This window comes from Neodiprion pinetum, chromosome 5, assembly GCF_021155775.2.
Source record: "Neodiprion pinetum isolate iyNeoPine1 chromosome 5, iyNeoPine1.2, whole genome shotgun sequence".
Lineage (NCBI taxonomy): Eukaryota > Metazoa > Arthropoda > Insecta > Hymenoptera > Diprionidae > Neodiprion > Neodiprion pinetum.
In genome coordinates this window covers 31949124-31969934 of record NC_060236.1, presented here as the reverse complement: position 1 = coordinate 31969934, position 20811 = coordinate 31949124, and the positions used below count along the sequence as shown (strand labels likewise).

The 20811-nt window shown below is 37.5% G+C and overlaps 1 protein-coding gene across 2 annotated transcripts in view; it reads left to right on the top strand.

Moving 5' to 3' along the window:
* Positions 1 to 20794, top strand: part of LOC124219151 (uncharacterized) — a 203866-nt gene extending 183072 nt beyond the window's left edge. For both annotated transcript variants that reach the window (XM_046626345.2, XM_069136228.1), the window contains 7 exons: positions 81 to 215; positions 9502 to 9620; positions 13004 to 13182; positions 13267 to 13428; positions 13962 to 14238; positions 16203 to 16344; positions 16840 to 20794. In XM_046626345.2, coding sequence (XP_046482301.1) covers positions 81 to 215; positions 9502 to 9620; positions 13004 to 13182; positions 13267 to 13428; positions 13962 to 14238; positions 16203 to 16344; positions 16840 to 17041 — 1216 coding nt within the window. In that variant the 3' untranslated portion in view covers positions 17042 to 20794. The remainder of the gene's footprint in view (positions 1 to 80; positions 216 to 9501; positions 9621 to 13003; positions 13183 to 13266; positions 13429 to 13961; positions 14239 to 16202; positions 16345 to 16839) is intronic.
* The last annotated feature ends 17 nt before the right edge of the window (positions 20795 to 20811 follow it).

The following is a 20811-nucleotide window of genomic DNA, read 5'->3' as shown; positions in this document are numbered from 1 at the left end:
TCTTCTTACCAGTGATCCTTCGATTGATTTTGTGTTTTTTTTTTTTTTTTCTTCCACAACTTATTCGCTTGATATTCCAGCGCCCCAACGTGCAGATCGATGATCGAGATTTTTGACGGTTCCCTCGAGGGCGGATCAACCGGAAGTACAAAATCGCTCAAGAGGATCTGCAGCCCCGCTCAAAGAATTCCGGGAGACGCGGAATCGACGGACAAGTGAGTCAATAAATAACTATCCGTTGTCACGATTTTTTCTGCAAACCATTTCCGACCGGAAAGATGAAGTTTGGAATTTTTTCAAGTAATCTTTTTTTCACTTCAATCTTAGCTCCACTTTTAATGTACAATTATTACACGAATAATCTGGCTAAATCTGTGGGTGAAATTAGCGAGATTAAACGACATTTTTTTTATTCATTTTTTTTTTTTTTTTCCAAAGAATTTTGTACTCACCACAAAATTCTCGCGGTATTAATGACAAGCAATTCGATTCAAAATTGATCTGCTGTTTTGAATACGATGTTACAATATATATATATATATATATATATATATATATATATATATATATATATATATTTATATTTATATTTATATATACATGTATATACATACACGTAAAATGAAAGTAAAGACGTAGAGCGTACTGTGGAGCAAATTTATTTTCGTGTATCACGAACTTCTGACTCAGAATGTGTACATACCTGCCTGTAACACACATAACGGGGTTAAATAAACGGGGCGGCTTCGTGGCTGCATGCAGACTCGAAAATTTTCACCAAACAGGACATAAAATATCGACCGGATGGCCGACCTTTTTCTCTGTAGTATAAATACGTACGTATATAAATATAGATATATATACATACACACATACACACACACACACATACATACATATATATATATATATATATATATATATATATATATGTATGTATATATATGTATGTATATATCCGCCTACAGTCATATAAAATGTATGACCGATATAGAGGGTTCATTTATTCATTTATTATTCACGCCCTGCAGGAAGTGCAAAAAGTCGAGAGAATGAGAAACGCGGAGGGAAAAAAAGTTGGTAAAAAAAAAAAAAAAACAAAAAAAAAAAAAAACAAACAAAAAATGTACTGAATTCGAAACGTGCCCGCGTATTGATTCGAAAGCGAGGATTCGGAGTAAAATTCACTCGTTAGCTAAGGTAGTAAAAAAAAAAAAAAAAAAAAACGGCAGATCAACGGGCAGAATCACAGTTATTCATGAAATTATCTTTATGCCTGCGTAAAATATATATACATATATATAGCACTTGTGCCTGTGCAAAAAACTTTTTCACCGATCTTTTCTTTGTAATTTTCTTTTCTTTTCTTCTCGTTTTGATTTCTATTTTTTTTTTTTTTGGTTTTTTTGTTTCTTTTCTTATTTCTCTTGGCTCTTTCCATTTTTTCAACGTCACACGTCACCGGTGCTCACCGCTTTTCAAATTGGTCCGACATACATTTTTTATTCGCCTTACGCCTGCCGCCAGTCACCCTTCCTTCCAACCCTCGGCTCAGCTTTGTTTGTCACTTAGGCATTATAATACGAGATATTCCTTGTGCGGCTTTCTACTAGAAGGCGCCTGAAATATTTCAAAGAAAAATTCTTCTTCCGTACGGTTTATTCACGGTCAGATCCGCCATCGTTTATCCGGTATAGTTTTTTTGTTTTTTTTTTTTTCATCATTTTTATTTTTCGTTCGCGTCTCATCGTTCAAATTAAATCACTAATTTTTTCAAACCATCTCATTCTCGTTCCCAAATCCCTGGTTTCATTCCGTATCACCTCATAATCATTCAACGATATTCCGATCGAACAATTATTTCAAAAGTGAATTTTTTTTTTTTTTATCTCTCGATCTGTTAGAAACCATTGGTAGATGGTGATATTCGCTCTTTGACAACGCGGTTACAGTAATAATAATAATAAAAAAAAAAAAAACTGTCCGACACATCATTGAATTTTACACGTCGAAGGATTTGTACGGAATGCCTTATACATGAGACTGTTTAAAATATTTTGATATCTTATCTACCGAAACAAGGTCTAACCATTAATTTTAACCGTGGAAAAATTTTTCCCCGAAAGATAATCGTCTTAGATAAATTGTAAAAAGGGACTCGTTCCATGCGACCATTGTGCTTAGATGAAAAAAAGTAAGCCAAGTGGGTGAAGAAAAAATGAAAAGAAGAGAGATGGACGTTGTTATTTACTTCAATGTACCGAATGATTGATGCCGATAGTCATAGCGCGAGGGTCGAACCCTCGTCCTCTTCTCCTTTTGAACATCTCGCTCCGAGAAGAGACGCTCAAGCCTCCGAGTCCGATCCGACCGCGGTTCCGACCACTTCGCCTCGACATGGTACATAATAACCTATACCCACCTCATACAGCGGCAGTAGTAGAGTCCCGTCTCGGTCCAGCCATCCCACGGACCTCGAGGCGACCGCTGACCGCCTACAAAGAGGCAACCCGACTGACCAACCACCACGCTCGATAATACTGCAAAACTTACTTATTGTTTATCCTCTACCATCCCCCGAAACTTTGTCCCACCCTTCCAAGTCCCTCCTTCCTCTTCATAATCCTCTTTTATGAGAAGAGAATAAAAAATACATTACGCATTTTCCGCTCTGCAGAAGTCTCGCGAGTTCGGTTAGGTTAGGTTTTATCAAATTGGGTCCGATTGAGCCGGTTTCTGATCGATTGGGACAGTTTTGGACTGTTTGAATTCTGATGGGGTCAAATTAGGTGTAATTGAATTCTGATCGAGACAATTTGTTCCATCCTTCCAAGTCCCTCCTTCCTCTTCATAATCCTCTTATGAGAAGAGAATAAAAAATTACTTTACGCATTTTCCGCTCTGCAGAAGTCTCGCGAGTTTGGTTAGGTTAGGTTTTATCAAATTGGGTCTGATTGAACCGGTTTCTGACCGGTTGGGACAGTTTTGGACTGTTTGTATTCTGCTGGGGTCAAATTAGGTGTAATTGAATTCTGATCGAGACAATTTGTTCCACCCTTCCAAGTCCCTCCTTTCTCTTCATAATCCTCTTTTATGAGAAGAGAATAAAAAATACATTACGCATTTTCCGCTCTGCAGAAGTCTCGCGAGTTCGGTTAGGTTAGGTTTTATCAAATTGGGTCCGATTGAGCCGGTTTCTGATCGATTGGGACAGTTTTGGACTGTTTGAATTCTGCTGGGGTCAAATTAGGTGTAATTGAATTCTGATTGAGACAATTTGGAATTGACTCGGTCTGTTCAGAACAGTTTCGTTCTGATTGGGGCAGATTCAAGTGTTTGAGACTGGATTAGACTGCATTGGTAAGCTAGGACTAATCGGCACAATTTCGGACTTATTGGATCAGTTTGAATCACTTCGGGTCTGATTTGGTCAGTTTAACAACTAATTGGATCAAGTTGGTTACAGTTGGCACGATTTGGAATTCACTGAATCGCGTTACATGTAATTCGAAGTTCTATATGAACTGAGTTCTGATTGGCTCCATTTATGTCCAATTGGGAGTTTGATTTGGACAGTTTGGAACAAATCAAGTCACTTCGTGTCTAATTAGAGTAGTTTCAGACTGTTTGAGACCCGATTGAGTGAGTTTAGGACTATGCGAGGCAATTTAGGTCTAATTTGAAATTTTTCTGATAAATTTTTAGGACTGTTCGGAGTGGTTTGGTTCCGAGTCGGTTTGGGACTGATTTCGTCAGTTCAGGTCTAATAAAGCCAGATTATGCCAAGTGATATTAAGTCAGATTGAGAATTGATCACTCGTCGATCTTCGTGGAATACAAATCCCGTTAAAACTTGCGATTAGTCAAACTGTTGAAATTATTCAATACTAAAAGCTTCGTATCAGCTAGTTCGAGCTTGCGAATGGTCTAATAAGGCCCAGATATGCAACCGAGTCTAGTGGGTCGGAAAAGAATGCGCAGTGCTGTTTAATCTGTTCCAACGGTGAGACCGAGCCATAATTTATGCCCAGGTAAAGGGTCGAGAGCTTGAAACCGGCGGGTGGCGAGGCAGGGGTGGGGGGGGGGGGGGTGGAAGCTCGTATAACAATGACGAGGCGGTTACACGGTGCTGGTACTAGCATACGTGCCTACGAAGCTGCTGTGTTTTATGGCCACTAATCTCGTAAAAATTCATGTAAACTCAAGCCCCATGTTTTATTCTCTTGCCTCAACTTCGTGTACCTACCAAGTACCTTGAGCTTTTGGGCAGTACGCTTTGCCTTCTTCCGCAACTAGCCAGCAATCCTCTGCCACCGCATTCGTGGAACCACCCTTGCCTCCTCTTCGTAACCCTGCGTCACATATGTAAACGTACGTAAGGTTCGCGGCCGTAATTTCTTCGGCAAATTTATTCCAATCCAAGGATGTTGGATGTATTGAAAAAGAATCTGGTTAAAAGCTTTTTTCCATTTATCAGATAACGCGGGTCATGATAAATCGCAGCGTTTTCTAAAAGTGCCAAATTGTCGATTGTTTTGCATTTTTAAAATTCACAGGGTTCGAATCAGTTTTCTTTCTATACGTAACTCCGAGAACGTAAATCGTCGACGTAATTCTGTATTGCTAGAATTGAACTTTAGGGATTGTTTGGAAACGAAATTCTTGTACATCGAAACGAGAATTAAATCGTTTCGCTAATGGAATTAAAGAATTCCAACATAAGTAGCTTAAATTTTTTTTACCAACAAATATCGTTTGAATGTATAGAAAAAAAAATTAAAATAAACGGTCTATTCGTCGGACGATTCTCAGAGTATTGAAATAATAACAACCTAACTGCGAGCGAAAAATATTATCGATTAAATTTGAGATATTTGTAGTAAAGCTGTGATCAAATTGGCACGGAATGCCTTATACATACCTGTGTGTTCGGCGACGTCCCATCCCTTCGCGACGATGATGCCTAATGCACGCCTCCACCTATTACACACACAGGCACACAAACAGACATCTCGGCATTCAAACATAAGGTTTATACAACATTTATTGTACATGTACACGCATATTATACAAACGCATGTATATGTGCTACACATACATACATACATACATACAAATAATACGTATACAAAGCTCCTCGCTCTGCCGCTAAAACGTTTTGACAAAAGTCTCCATTTATTCATTCCGGACCATATAGTTTTTATACCAGCTGTATATGCGATATGAAAAATGAAAGCTTCAGCCGGTGCCTTGCAGACCCGTTTCAGAACACCCCTGGAGAATTTCCACCTCCATCCACTTTTCTAACGTATTAGCCCGTCTTTGTGTGCTCCTTTGTTCAACCTCTACGGTAGAAAACAAAAAGAAATAAATAAATAAACAAATAATAACGAAAGAGAATTACAAGCGAAAAAATAAACGCTCCGTTCACCTTCTTCTCGATAAAAAATTTTCACCCCTTCTATTCTCACGCAATTCTTTGTTTTTGCTCTCCACTTTCCCCAGTGTGGTTCTTCATTTTCAATTTGGACTTGACATTAAAGGAAAGAAAATACATTTTTATATATATAGTTTTTTTCTTCTTGTCTTGGTTTTCAGATTCAGCTTTGGATCCAGTTTTTCAATTCTCAACACGTACTGAGAGAAAAAAATCTACTTTTTTACAAGTAAATACATCTACTTGTTCTTCCTGATCCGCTTTAGTCGATGAGAAAAATTTCGTTTGATTCAAGTAATGGAGAAGTCTTCAAAATTTTATCTTAAACTAATTTGGTGAATATTTTTTGGGAATCAAAGAGCGTCGATCATTTGCACAGATCTTGTACGATATTTACTTGCCAGTAGTGAAAAGTAATTGCATCAAACAATGAATAACTCGAACCTGGTAAATTAAAGTAATTTCAACGCGTTGTATTCGAATAAAAAATACAACTAAAACGTTGAACAAAGCAGTTAAATCAAGGAGAATGAGCGAATGTATTTACTTGTGAAAAGTAAACCTTTCTCGTTCCAGTGCATTTATCAAAAATTCTAATTAATAATTTCAATCATGCGTAATGCCGTGAGACTTGTGACAATGTGTCACGCATGTAATATTCAGATTTAACGAATTGGCGAAGAGGCAGATCCTGCTGGAAGAAATTCTGGCTATCAAACAGTAAATCCGTTAAACTTTTTTCTTCCGCCGGGTAACATCACATCGCGCAAACCTGCTCACGGCAGTAAAACTTATTTGGCTCACCGAGAAAACTTTGCTAATTGAAGGACGAAGAAGAAAGCGTCGAGGGTATCGAACCAGCGGGGTAAAAAGAAACGCGGAGGCAGCGAATGCTGGAAAGCTTTTTTTTTCTTCACGCGATGCGGCAGGACGCGAAGCTTGCAGAATATTGATCAAGGATCAAATTTCTTCACATATCCACGCATGAATAATCCATACACGGTTTGTTCATTTTCGATGTTATTTTCACCCATGCTCCCAAATCGGGTTTCCTCTGAATTCTGGCGAAGATATTTATTTTTTCGAATTTCAACCGGTCAATTTCTTCAAAATCCCACCGAGTTTAGCTCGTTTGAAAGACAAGTGCCGAGTTGGGTACGCAAAGCTCTCATTTTCTGGCCACCGGCCAACTGGGTCGGTTCTTATTTCCGCCTTCGCAGGAGCGAGGAGAAGAGAGGCACACTCGAAACGGTCGAAACGTCCCAATTCCCTTACCGCGGTACAAATCTACGTCACGTTGCACGTACTCGAGTCTCCGCGTCCAATCAAGCCGTGCACTCGATATTCTCTTTCTTGCTGTCGTTTTTTCTTTTACTCTTTTTATCTAGGTTCTGTTTTCTTTTACAATTTATTTGACAGTGTTTTCGAAATATAGAGCGATTAACCAACGGTCGAATGATCTAACACGCATGCGCTAAACTTCTAGAGCAAAAGCAGTTGTTTTATCAGGTTGGCCAGCCGTAATAAGTTCAGAGAACAGGTAATCCCGATACGTGTAACCTCAAAAGTTTTGACAGTCGAAGACGGTTGAGGTTAGTCGAGTCTCCGCGTCCAATCAAGCCGTGTACTCGATATTCTCTTTCTTTTTTGTCATTGATACTTCCATTCTTTTTAATCTATGTTCTATTTTCTTTTACAATTTATTTAACAGTGTTTTCGAAGTACAGAGCGATTAACCAACGGTCGAATGATCTAACACGCATGCGCTAAACTTCTAGAGCAAAAGCAGTTGTTTTATCAGGTTGGCCAACCGTAATAAGTTCAGAGAACAGGTAATCCCGATACGTGTAACCTCAAAAGTTTTGACAGTCGAAGACGGTTGAGGTTAGTCGAGTCTCCGCGTCCAATCAAGCCGTGTACTCGATATTCTCTTTCTTTTTTGTCATTGATACTTCCATTCTTTTTAATCTATGTTCTATTTTCTTTTACAATTTATTTAACAGTGTTTTCGAAGTACAGAGCGATTAACCAACGGTCGAATGATCTAACACGCATGCGCTAAACTTCTATAGCAAAAGCAGTTGTTTTATCAGGTTGGCCAACCGTAATAAGTTCAGAGAACAGGTAATCCCGATACGTGTAACCTCAAAAGTTTTGACAATCGAAGACGGTTGAGGTTAGTCGAGTCTCCGCGTCCAATCAAGCCGTGCACTCGATATTCTCTTTTTTGCTGTCATTTTTTCTTTTACTCTTTTTATCTAGGTTCTGTTTTCTTTTACTATTTATTTAACAGTGTTTTCGAAGTACAGAGCGATTAACCAACGGTCGAATGATCTAACACGCATGCGCTAAACTTCTAGAGCAAAAGCAGTTGTTTTATCAGGTTGGCCAACCGTAATAAGTTCAGAGAACAGGTAATCCCGATACGTGTAACCTCAAAAGTTTTGACAGTCGAAGACGGTTGAGGTTAGTCGAGTCTCCGCGTCCAATCAAGCCGTGTACTCGATATTCTCTTTCTTTTTTGTCATTGATACTTCCATTCTTTTTAATCTATGTTCTATTTTCTTTTACAATTTATTTAACAGTGTTTTCGAAGTACAGAGCGATTAACCAACGGTCGAATGATCTAACACGCATGCGCTAAACTTCTAGAGCAAAAGCAGTTGTTTTATCAGGTTGGCCAACCGTAATAAGTTCAGAGAACAGGTAATCCCGATACGTGTAACCTCAAAAGTTTTGACAGTCGAAGACGGTTGAGGTTAGTCGAGTCTCCGCGTCCAATCAAGCCGTGTACTCGATATTCTCTTTCTTTTTTGTCATTGATACTTCCATTCTTTTTAATCTATGTTCTATTTTCTTTTACAATTTATTTAACAGTGTTTTCGAAGTACAGAGCGATTAACCAACGGTCGAATGATCTAACACGCATGCGCTAAACTTCTATAGCAAAAGCAGTTGTTTTATCAGGTTGGCCAACCGTAATAAGTTCAGAGAACAGGTAATCCCGATACGTGTAACCTCAAAAGTTTTGACAATCGAAGACGGTTGAGGTTAGTCGAGTCTCCGCGTCCAATCAAGCCGTGCACTCGATATTCTCTTTTTTGCTGTCATTTTTTCTTTTACTCTTTTTATCTAGGTTCTGTTTTCTTTTACTATTTATTTAACAGTGTTTTCGAAGTACAGAGCGATTAACCAACGGTCGAATGATCTAACACGCATGCGCTAAACTTCTAGAGCAAAAGCAGTTGTTTTATCAGGTTGGCCAACCGTAATAAGTTCAGAGAACAGGTAATCCCGATACGTGTAACCTCAAAAGTTTTGACAGTCGAAGACGGTTGAGGTTAGTCGAGTCTCCGCGTCCAATCAAGCCGTGCACTCGATATTCTCTTTTTTGCTGTCATTTTTTCTTTTACTTTTTTTATCTAGGTTCTGTTTTCTTTTACTATTTATTTAACAGTGTTTTCGAAGTACAGAGCGATTAACCAACGGTCGAATGATCTAACGCGCATGCGCTAAGATTCTAGACCAAAGGCAACTGTTTTGTCAGGTTGACCAACCGTCATAAGTTCAGAGAACAGGTCACAAGCTGGTGATCGTCAATGTTGGATTAAAATTAAGCTTATCCACGTTATTTATTTTAATTTTTATCACGTACGATATACAACGCGACAAATAAGCTCCTAATTGATACCTATATTATACACTCGATCTAAATTGGAAATATCAGTTAATTTTAGACCGGATCAAGATTTTGGTACATTATACAAGGTTGAAAATAAATTGGGATTCTCCGTTTTGCGCGAGAAAAAAAAAAAAAATGTTCAAATTATCAATTCAATGTTTCTGTTCGCTGACTTTCTTTTTAAATTATCACAAGTAAATACTTATCTATTTGTTTGCAATCATAAAATGTTTGCGGTGGTGGTAAATTATCAGTCATAAATCAATATAATTCGTGAATAAAAATTGGGAGATTATTTTATTTATTTTTTTTTTATCCATCAATCAATCTTTTCGCTTGAATTATAACTACTGATTACAATTTTTTTTTTTTTTTTCTTCAGGTATGCAGAATCCGAGAGATACTCGTCAACGGGACGAGAGATGACCGTCGTTCTTAGAAGAGCCTCGAACACCCCGAGGGACGAGGAATACATGGACGCTGTCTACTATTTTCACGATGGTAAGTATAACTGGCATCGAGTGCACGATGCGTGGCTATTTTGATTATAGAAAAATTTAAACAACTCTCGATAATAATTGTGCCAAATGAGAAATGGAGCAGCAAGCGTTTTTAACCGTTCAAAAGCAACAAGCATGAAGCAGAGAATTCATAATATTCGAGAAAGAAGGAAACACTTCACAATTAAAAAAACAATCAAAGGTAATTGAAAGCCGTCTACTGAAAATTGTACAGATTTTTTTAATATCGATTACTAATGTTTGAGAAAAAATGTACCATCTTTTTTGCAAAGTCTTCGGAAAATCAAGATTTTTCAGAGATTTTTTTACATCAGGCATGCAGTTTTCGGTTTTGGGATTGAAGGTCTAACAAGGAATATATCTATGTTAAATTTATTTGAAGAATACGAAGAATTCGAAAACAATTGACCGGAAGATTTTGAAAAAAAAATTGATAGAAAACTCTGTCGGTTTTCACAAAATACTTGGAAACAAATTTCAATACCTTATTTTATCGACAATAAATACTGATTTGGAGAACAATCGACACACGCGTCTCTCTATTTTCCCCCAAAAAATTTTCGTCCAATCGATTTTACCTGCTGCCTAACTTATCTCTCTCTCTCTCTCTCTCTCTCTCTCTGTAAGTGAATGTAGCTCGAGAATCTGGTCAGTGAAAATAATAATGGTTAGGAAGGGTCGCGGTCGGATTTTGCGGGTATCAGTTTGGGTCGAGCGATAACTGTTGAAGAGAAATGAACTAATAGCTTCTAATTACTCCTGGAAGGCCTTTGACACAGATATCAAAGCGTCGGTCGGTAGACCAACGTTTGTATGCCTGCGTAAGCGTCGACTTGATCTGTTCCATCGAAAACAAAGTGATCGCTCGAGTTCCACAGGCTTCGTGTACCAGGCGAAGAACCCGTGGCCGCGTGGGCAGGAATAGACGACCGGGATTTAATCAGCGAGCTTAAAACCTCCCCGAATTAAACGAGTTTCGAACTATCCCAAATTGCGGCTGCTGAGCTGACCGCCCTCTACTCAGCCAACTCGGAACTCGGAACTCGGAACCCACTTTTATCATCGAAACAATAAAACGAACTCGCTGCGAACTCGACGATTAACAGAACAACGAATTCCCTCTGGCTGTGCTCTAAAAATTTCAACCTAAAAGTGAAGTTGAACGTTAATTTAATCCACGGAAGGTCAAATTCACACCATTTTTTATTCGTCTTATCTTGCTCTTATTTTTTGTCTTCTGATGTGCGTAATATTCACAGGTACAAATAAATTTGGGGGCGGGGTTGAAGTTCGGAAAGTTCCTAATTACGAATTACTTGGCGGCGAAACTTGGAGTAAAGAAATCAAACTTTTACGACACAACCAAGTTTCGAATGGGTCGGAAGCTCGACGGATCAAAATTCCGAAATGCAAGATTCCAAAAATTTAAGTTATGGTAGAGCAAAGTTTCGAAAAGGAAAGTTCTGATGAAGCAAAATTCCGAAAAATAAAATTTCGACAGAGTTCAGTTCGAAAAATTAAAGTATACTTACACGGCGTAGTTTACTCAACGAGTCGGTGTAAAAATGTGAGGAAAACCGAAAATCAGAATGACCAGGATTCCGAACGTAAAAATATCGAAAATCCAAAACAAAGAAAGATCAAAGTCGTGAAATTTCACCAAACCAGAAATGCACAGAACTAAAAATCTTGGATCACTCGGGCATTAGATGTTTCAGATTTTTAAATTTTTTCATTTTCGCACTTTCGGAACTTTGACTTGTCGGAGTTACACCCTTTCGGTATTCTATCCTATCGAGTTTCGTCAAAGTCCGATTTCTTTACTTCAATTTTCGCCACCGAAAAATTCCGAATTTGGCGCTTTCGGAATTTCAACCCCGCCCCTAAATTTTCAGTAGTTAGATTGATTGTGTCCACGCATTTTTCACAGGATTGTTTCAAATTTCATCTTCTCTTTTCCTAAATATCTTACATTAACTTTGTCAAACCGTTTAGCCAAATTTCAATTTCCACTTGAAAAGAGCCCGAATTTTAGGCGAAACTTTATCTTCCAGTGGTTAATCATCTTTCCAATTTTCCCACAGCGAACATCCATGTCGGAATGAAAATAGATCAAATTGTTAGTCAGTGCGAAATCGTGTCAAAATCGGTGCAGACGATTTTGCGACTGAAAATATTCCGTGACGCATGTTTGAGGCAGATCTCAGACGTGAGTCACTCGAGCTGTCTGAAGTTCAATCCCAGCTTCCTGCCTTCGCGTCTATAATAAACGAAGCGTCGAAGCACTCGGTCAACTAGTTTCCGATCGTTATTTCCGAATCGGAAATGGCGGGCTGACATTCTGTCAGAAGTGAGATGAGAATTGAAGCGGAGCAAGGGTGTTGAGAAACTGAAGAACGACATGACGGAGGAAATACGAAGAAAAAATTGAAAAGAATGTTGCCTATACAAATTTATCGCCTAGCGAACCTTTATTTATGTACTTCCTGTAACGCAAAGAGCTGCGTTACACTTTTGGAATATGAGGCGTAACAAAACGAGCTCGCATCCCCATTTCGTGTGTGATATGTAGCTGAAAAACCCGGTGATACGGTTTACTTGGCGTAAGATAGGAGGCAGAGAACCCGGAACGAGAATAGTGGGTCCCTTGAGATAAAACTTGTCCCGCTAGCTACTTCACAAGTTGTTTCCAACGGGGTGCGAAGAATTATTTTACCCCCCGTCTTGCGGATAAGACCGGAATTAAAATATATTACACGCGGTTCGAATACTTCTCATCGAAATTCGCTTCCTTGGACAAGTTTTAAAACGAAATTATAAACTTGATTTGAAAATTTCGCTATCTTTGAATATCCAGATAGTACGGTTTGGAAAAACAAACGTCGATAAATTTTTATCTTTGAACAGATCGATCTTTTAATTCGAATTTTTCGAATATCGTCGTGCAAGGAGTTTTCGATGTAAAAAGATCTGATATTTTCAATTGTGAAATCCGTTTAGACTCGTTTTCCACGAATCGTAAAAGTAATGCACCATTTTCACATGAAAACCGTCTTTTTTTTTATATACACTCCTCAGTTTTAACCTCAAATATAACATTTTTATCCGAAAGCTCGCAGTTTCTTTTACTCGAAAACGACTCTTGTTTACTATTTTTACTCTGTTTAAATTTGTAGCGACATATCTTGACCTTGTTTACTGGTTCATGGAAATGTATTTGACTAGAATCGACCGAATTTTTTAAATCAAATGACCAAATAACTCCAAAAACAATAAATCGATTGATCACATCGCAGCCCTTGTCTGGTTATAACTTTTCTGCAGCAATGTTAAAGGATGTTTTTTTCCTTGTTGCATTCGCAGAAAGAGAGGGTGGTACGCAGCAGCCAGCGAGTGTTTGTGACGTTGAATACTTCGGCCTGAGTTCACCAAAAAATGGTTCAGTCGTTCACCCGGCGCCCCACCGGCTCTTTTCTTTGGAGGGTCCGCTGAAATGTCGTCAGCATTTCATACCGGCGGCCAATCAGTCGGTTATAATAACCGTGAGTATTTTTTATTCCCCCCTACGGCGATTGTCCGATAATTTTTCAATCTTCTCATCCTCCGGCTTTACATCCCTACCGCAGCTCCAGAGCACCAACAAACGGATATCTAACAGTGCCTGCGACACGCAGTGCGGAGACAGCGGATGTCGATGCTTCGCGAACAGATCCCTCGATGAAATTGATCATCTACAGCTCGTTTCCGAAACCGGTCACATCGTCAGCTGCCTTTGTGGAAGCTATCAGGTACGACGCAGCCTCGTTTAGAACTATATTTTTGCCGATATACACGTGGGACATTAGACGTCAAGTCAGCCACCTTCGGAGTAGTGTCCCTGATTTATTTCACAATTTTTCGAGCCGCCGTTCCCGATTTCTCGCAAGCTCAAATTTTACGACATTCGAAATCCACGAATTTTTGATTAATGATATCTCGAAATTTAAAAATCGTATTAACAAAACCGAGGAAGTGTTTGGATTACTCTTGAATTCAAGTTTTTGAAAAAGTAATAACAAAAATTTTCAAAAATGACATAATTGATGAAATTTTGAACTTCAGTTACGACAGCCTGAACTTTGCGGATAATTTTTGAATTGAATCTTTGTCCAATAGCGTTTTCATATCGAGACATTTTCGACCTGCCTCTACGCCACACTGAGCGTTGTATTTTTCTTTTATCGTCAGTGAATTTGGCCATACGCCGATTTTCGACATCCCGATGAATTTCCGTCCGCCTCCCCATTTTTGATCACCCGTTTTTTCCTGTTCCTCGTTTAAGGACTGGCTTCCGGTGGGAGTGCGAAGTTGGACGCCGGTCTACATCGAGTGGTCCAGATCGTCGAGAGGTGGCCTTGACTTCAAGGCCACCTACAGATTTACCGAGGACGCGTTCTGCGGCGATCATTCGACCACCAGACCCCAGGGTGAAGTTACCAGCGGTGATCTCGCCAATGAGATTGTCAAGCTCAACAGATTTTATCAGCAGAAATGTACCTGGGTACTTGACTCCCAAACAGACCGGCAACTCACCGTCGAAGTCGAATCGAATCAAAGCAGTGAGTTCCAATCATCTTAATTTTTGTCTTTCCATCAATTTTTAGTTTTCAATTTCCAATTTTCTTCCCATTCATCAAGTCTGGTTACAATTTTGGAATTCGAGATCTAAGAAACGGTGAAAAAAATGTTTCAAAACATGAATGCGCAGAGAAACATAATTTTCAAGAGAAATGTGATTGCGAATAGAGGGATAGTATTCAAATAAAACGTGATTAAAACGCGATATTTTTTAGAAGAAATGATTGGATTGTAGCCGCTGAATTCTAGATTGTAAATGGTTTTGTGTTTTTTTTTTTTTTCCTCTTTTAGGTCCTTCGTCCAGAACAATTTTAGTACGTCTATTTTACGGCAATGTTGTAGTCAGAAAAAACTGAGTGATAAGTAAAAACTCTAAAACAGTCAAATGCACCCCTTTGATTATACCGGGTCGTTTCATATGGAGATTCCCATGCATCATTCAATACGGGGTAAATTCGTTTGCATTTACGCAATTCAGAATTAATTTGCATCGGTATACGCCTGCATTTCTGCTATTCAGGCTACAGTCTTATCGGAATCCGCCTGCATTTATGCTATTCACACTACAGCCTTATCGGAATTCGCCTGCATTTATACTATTCAGATTACAGTGTTATCGACATCCGCCTGAATTGCGGCAACTAATATCCATCTTACCGTTCGACATTTGTCTCAGTGTAGTTACCGATGGGTAAACTTCCCACTCTTACCAATCGTTGACCCTAAGACTAAACATCGAGTAACCTTATGAACTCCGAATTGCATAAATGTAGGTGGATCGACCTGTGTTGAATTGCTCAGGACACATTTCTACGAAATGACGCGGTATTAAGAGCCGCTTACGGTACCGAATAAACATAAACACCTGCATTAAAATAATTATTATAATAACAAAGGTAATAATGTGGTAATAATAATCATAATCGTAAAAATAACGATAATCACGTTGTCGATTAACGTGGCAGAGGGGCGGAGAATTAATCTTTGGAAACAGTCGAGACCCGACCGCAATTGTCGGCGATGGAGAGCGTAGATTGGGGGATGAAAGACGCTGGGGTTTGAGGGGGAGTATTTCGAGGTAAAAGCGGGCTCCCTAATCGGGGGAATCCCCCTGCAGCGGCCCGGGAGGCGAGAGACCGAAGTATATTAAACCCGTTTCCGGTTCCGGGAGTCTTGGCGACGGGATGCGACGCGGCGCTTTGCTTCGCCTCCCGTCTTCCGCATTTCGCTGCAGTGGAAGCGTCGGCAAAAGGGGGCCGAAGGGGAAAGTTGGCTCTGGGGCAAAAGTCTCGATCCTAATCTCGCCGGTCTTACCAACGTGTGCTGAAATTCATAAAAATTTATCGCCTTGCCTGCTGTATAAACTGCACTGCAGATATGAGTAAAAATTTCACTATAGCCGAAATAGAAATACCTGATTTCGATCTTCCGGACATTCCACCGTCATTTTTATCATTTTTAACACCCTAACACAATTGGCTCGAGAGTTTAACGAGCCTCGTCAAAATTTTATACAGTACAATGAATTGTTTTATTATTATATCACACGGCTAAAAAAAGTTGTTATTTAATTGAAAATTATATTCAATTGTTGATATCCTTTTTCATTGAACATACATCAAACGCTTTTACTTTCAGCAATGTGTAACTCATAATAACTATAAAATTATTTTATCTCAAATCGAGTGAATACTTCGAAAAAAATCCTTTTAAAAATAAATAAAATCTTACTTTTACAAAGTGAGATGTCGAAAAAAAATTCACCGTATTTACTGGGCATATTTTTATACGAGTTGACCGAATCAAATTAAAAACAGAGATTTCAACGGACAGCACCATTCATTATTTTAAACCATTTTTTATCTTAGAGTGAAGAGTGACGAATTTTGTCAACCAATACTTCATTACCTTCTGCGACATTCTAAATCTCTGTATAAATTTTCAGAACCTTGCACAGCCTGGAACCTAACGATACATGAGTACAGCAGCAGCGGTGATCCTGCTGGTCCTAGACTGCATACTTTCTGCTCGCGGGATCGTCACAAAAACTTCACTCTGCCTTGGAAAATGAACACCGTTGTAGTTCGGTAAGTAATTTTGTTGTTCAGTAATTTTATCGTATGTACAATTGTGGTATGGCTTCTCAATATTTTAAAAGTTTACATAATATATTTACGGTCAACACATTTTATTTTCCAAAATCTAATCAAACTTGATACATTTTCCAAAATAGTTAATCGCTTAATTTGTCCATTGATCGGATTACGGGACAAATTTATTCAAATAATTTGCATGTACATTCGATAGTTATTTTCCTCTTTATCTTTTTGAATCGTTTCAATTTTTTTTAAATTCTTTTATACCGGTTTATAATTTGTAAAATCAACGTTAAAATCTAACAATTTCTGGTCACGTCTCTGAAAATATTATAGAATCAAATTTCTTCAAATTCCGTGATGAATATCGCGAAAATATCTATGAAAATTTTGGGATTCGATTCTGCCGTCGCCTTGAGAGCTTCAAAACTGTGCGAACGACGCTCCATCACTCATCCTCACTAATCTCTGTAAACCTTCACTCAGGTTGCAAGCCTTAAGTCGCACGGCTCCTCAATACGTGATGCGATGGCGGAGCGATTCCGTGACGGCAAATACCAGAAAAAGCGCCCCGTCGCCGGCTCCAAATCAGGTTGCAGGATCGTCACAGAGTTCGAGGGAATCTCGACGGATCATCATCGCCATGACCCTCGTAGCTGCTGCGGCGAAATCTCTACCAAGAGTTTAGAAAAATACTGAGATATCCGGAATTGCACGTAATAGGCCACGTAGTGATACATGAAAAGGTGATTTTATGTATGCATATGCACACGGATTCTAAGACAGCTAATTTTTGGACAAGTCAGTTACCCCGGTAACGTAGAGTCAGCCGGTAATGGTCGACCGGTCGGCAACTACGTCGGTTACGTCGATAATGCAGATTAATCCCGTAGTGACCGGCCGGCAGTGGCATTTCGGGCTAAATCTGCATTACCGATCTTACCGACTTGGCGAAAAATTTGCTGACTCAGAATCTGTGTCCACACGTGTACCTGAAAAGTACACAATAAATCAGAATCAAACGATCGACTTGTGGTTCAAATGAGCAAAAAAGTCATTGTTTTTGCTCTGTTCTTTTTAATGGTTATTATTTATTTACTCATCTTTATTTTACCTTGATCAGTTGAAAAATATTATTTTTAAATATAACATTCTGAGGGATTTCACGTTGTGGGTAAAATGAGAAACAAACTCACAGAGTTCTCATTTATTATCAGTTATGATTCGTTTCATTTTTATTTTATTTTTCTTATTCTTCTCATGCAGTAGTGAAATACAACAATTGATTTCGTCCACTCGCTAAATTCTAACAAACTTCTTATAAGTGTACAGTGGTCGATTGCTTTGTTACGTATTATAAGTAACGTTCTCCCCTATTTCAAAGTCAAAATACAGCGATAAGGGAATGTAATAAATAAAGAAGAAAAACGAACAGTTGCGTAATGTAAATGAGGTCGATAATCGTTGAAATTAGTTTTTGAGCTGAAGTGATAAGATCTTTTTCAACACATTAGATACATACCAATAATATTAATCTTTGGGTAGTTCAAAGTACCAAAGAAATTCCGATTTCGCGATGAAACGGAAACTGACGCGTAATTCGTGAACTTATAAAACTTGTAAATATATGATATAGGTATGAGAAAGCGTAGCGAATATTAGGAAAATGTACAGAATGCAATGAATTCGTATTGTAATTAATTACTAGGTGTGTAAAATATATTTGTAATTATTATAGGTAATAAAATAATTGATATGTTAAGAAACAATAAATTGATAAAGAAATATATTAAATAATTCAACGAACGTATCTATAATGTAGAAAACATTGACACGATATTTGGTTGAAGATCTATGTAAACGACTGCCAATTCCGAAATATTATACATGTACATACATATAATACGTTGTATTACGCCATACGTTGAAAACGTAACTTGACTATGTAACATGAACAAATTGATAGATTTATACATGTAACGCATACATTTATATCGATAAATTCAACAATTTATTAACGATAAGCATACTGATAAACAAAATGACCGGTAGCCATGATAATATAAATGTGAAAAACTGACCATAACAGCAATCTCGAAACAGAAAAGAATTATAAAAATAATTCTTTCTAAGCCGGTTGGTTCTCAATTTTTCGTGGTAATTTGGAGATAAAAATTCAACGATTTTCGAAGAAAAATTTCACTCGCGAACAAAATCGGTAAAACAGTTTCACAGAACTGTGAGAACATAACCTTAAACGGTTCTGCAATTGTAAAAAAGAGAAATATCTAAAGAATTGATAGATTGAAAATAAATAATTTTTCTCCAATAAATCGCCAATTACGGTATCGGTGATTATATTGTACATAGTATCGATGTGTTACACATTTCAAATCGGCTGGACGACAAGTATAAATTGACTAATTATAACGAATTCTGCGGTGAAGAAGTTTGACTGTGAATTTGAATGATGTATTTACCACGAAAAAAAAACAGTGTTAATGTAAATATATTACGTATGATAAGTAGGTATGTAATATTGACGATATATACTAGACTGTGTCCGAAAAAAATTGTGTTGTCAAATTTGAAGCTGCTCATTCAATATATTACAGAGGACAGAAAATAAAACCGATTCGGAAAGGACTTGTTGAAATCGTTTCCAATTTTGGGGTCGTGGAACTTAAAAATGTGTGTTTCGAACCGATTCGTGTCATTCTCAGACATTAAAATTTATTGCTTTATTATTGAAATTTAATGAAATACGTGACATATGATACTTCAAAGCTGTTGGTGATATTCATTTAGTATTATAATCGTTAAATGCAATTTTTAAAGGGTCGATTTTTGTTTCTTCAAGAACACGTAACGGTCTTTCGGTTATTTAACTATAACTAATGACAAGTTTCAGTTTTGGAATAATGGACAGTACGAAGAAAAAGAGTAAACGATGAAAAATTTTTCCGAAAATGTTATCCGAAACGATTTTACGTTTTTTAAAGTAAGTCCAATTTTCACGGTGCCAGAGACAAATAATGCAACAACAAATTGTAATAATAATGTGGTAGATTGTAGCAATAAATTTTAATTTCTGAAAATGATGTAAATCGTTGAAAAACACGCAATCTTTAATTGTGCAACCGTCAAATACGAAACGATTTCATTAAAAACTCTTGGAATCGTTCTCACTTTGCGTCCGCTACAACATATCGAATGAGCAGTGTTAAATTCGACAGCACAATTTTTTTGGCAGAGTGTAATATATGCGTATTCGATTAGGGGCACTTGATGTTTAAATACGTTACCTTTAATATACCCAATAATACGATAAACGCAATGCACAAATAGTCGATGTATTGGTACAATGTAACAAATCGAAGTTTCATGAATCTTTGATAGAAGTTTATGTGAAATAAGTTGCTAACTTGGAATTGCAAACTATATATAACATAATTATAAATATACTAAATATCAATTATTATCATTTAAGAATAGAGAACGTATTTCAAACTTTTTACTTATCGTTGAACGATACTATAATTTCTCTAAATTTTTTCATAGCCTACAATTTATACGTTTGTTTTCTCTTTCTTATATTAAGAAAGCGGCAAATATCGTGCGTCTCTTCGTTTGATATTCACATCATCGCGAATTTATTATACGACGATTAATTCAACATCGATTAAACAACTCAATACAACTGTTATTAAATAATTTACGCTTGGCGTTTCATTTCAAATCTTTTATACAAGAGAATTTATAAAAATAAGGTAAAGCTGTATTGCTATGGATTATAAGTTCCTGTATGTTGATTATTTTGAGACCGCTAATTGACGTCCGTACCCGAAAACACATGACGATAAAGTTGTGGTGTTATTATCTTTGCAATATCGTGCGATAATATGTGAGCATTACTTTGCTCGCTAATAGTGAAAAAAGTTGCTCTAATATTAGCGAATTAATCCAACAACATGATTGATATTTTAAACGTGAGCATGATATTATGTAATCGGATGAAAACGGTTAACAATAAGTAACAATAAATAGTCAATTGTTTCTGATAAAAAATTTCGTAATTAAATAAATAATACAACGTTAGGACCTGATATATACATATATATATACTCACTTAGATAACTTTGATAAAACAACTGACTCGTGAATCTTATTAAACAAACTAACTTATCGGTACGACGTTTGAATTATTGCTTTTGTGAAGAAACTAAAATCAAAACAACAATTGTCGAAATATCGTAATCAGTTGATTCGACAATTGATTTGAATGATAAAATTCCTCATTCACAAGTTTGCAAAACTATTCGAAGATCGAGTTTGATCGCGTTTCTGTCAATTTGTTCACATGAATGACGAGGACAGCTGATCTTACAAATTTCTTACTCAATTAATTAATGACAAATGCGCGTCCGTTAAAAAATTTGATAACACTGTACTTGGTAA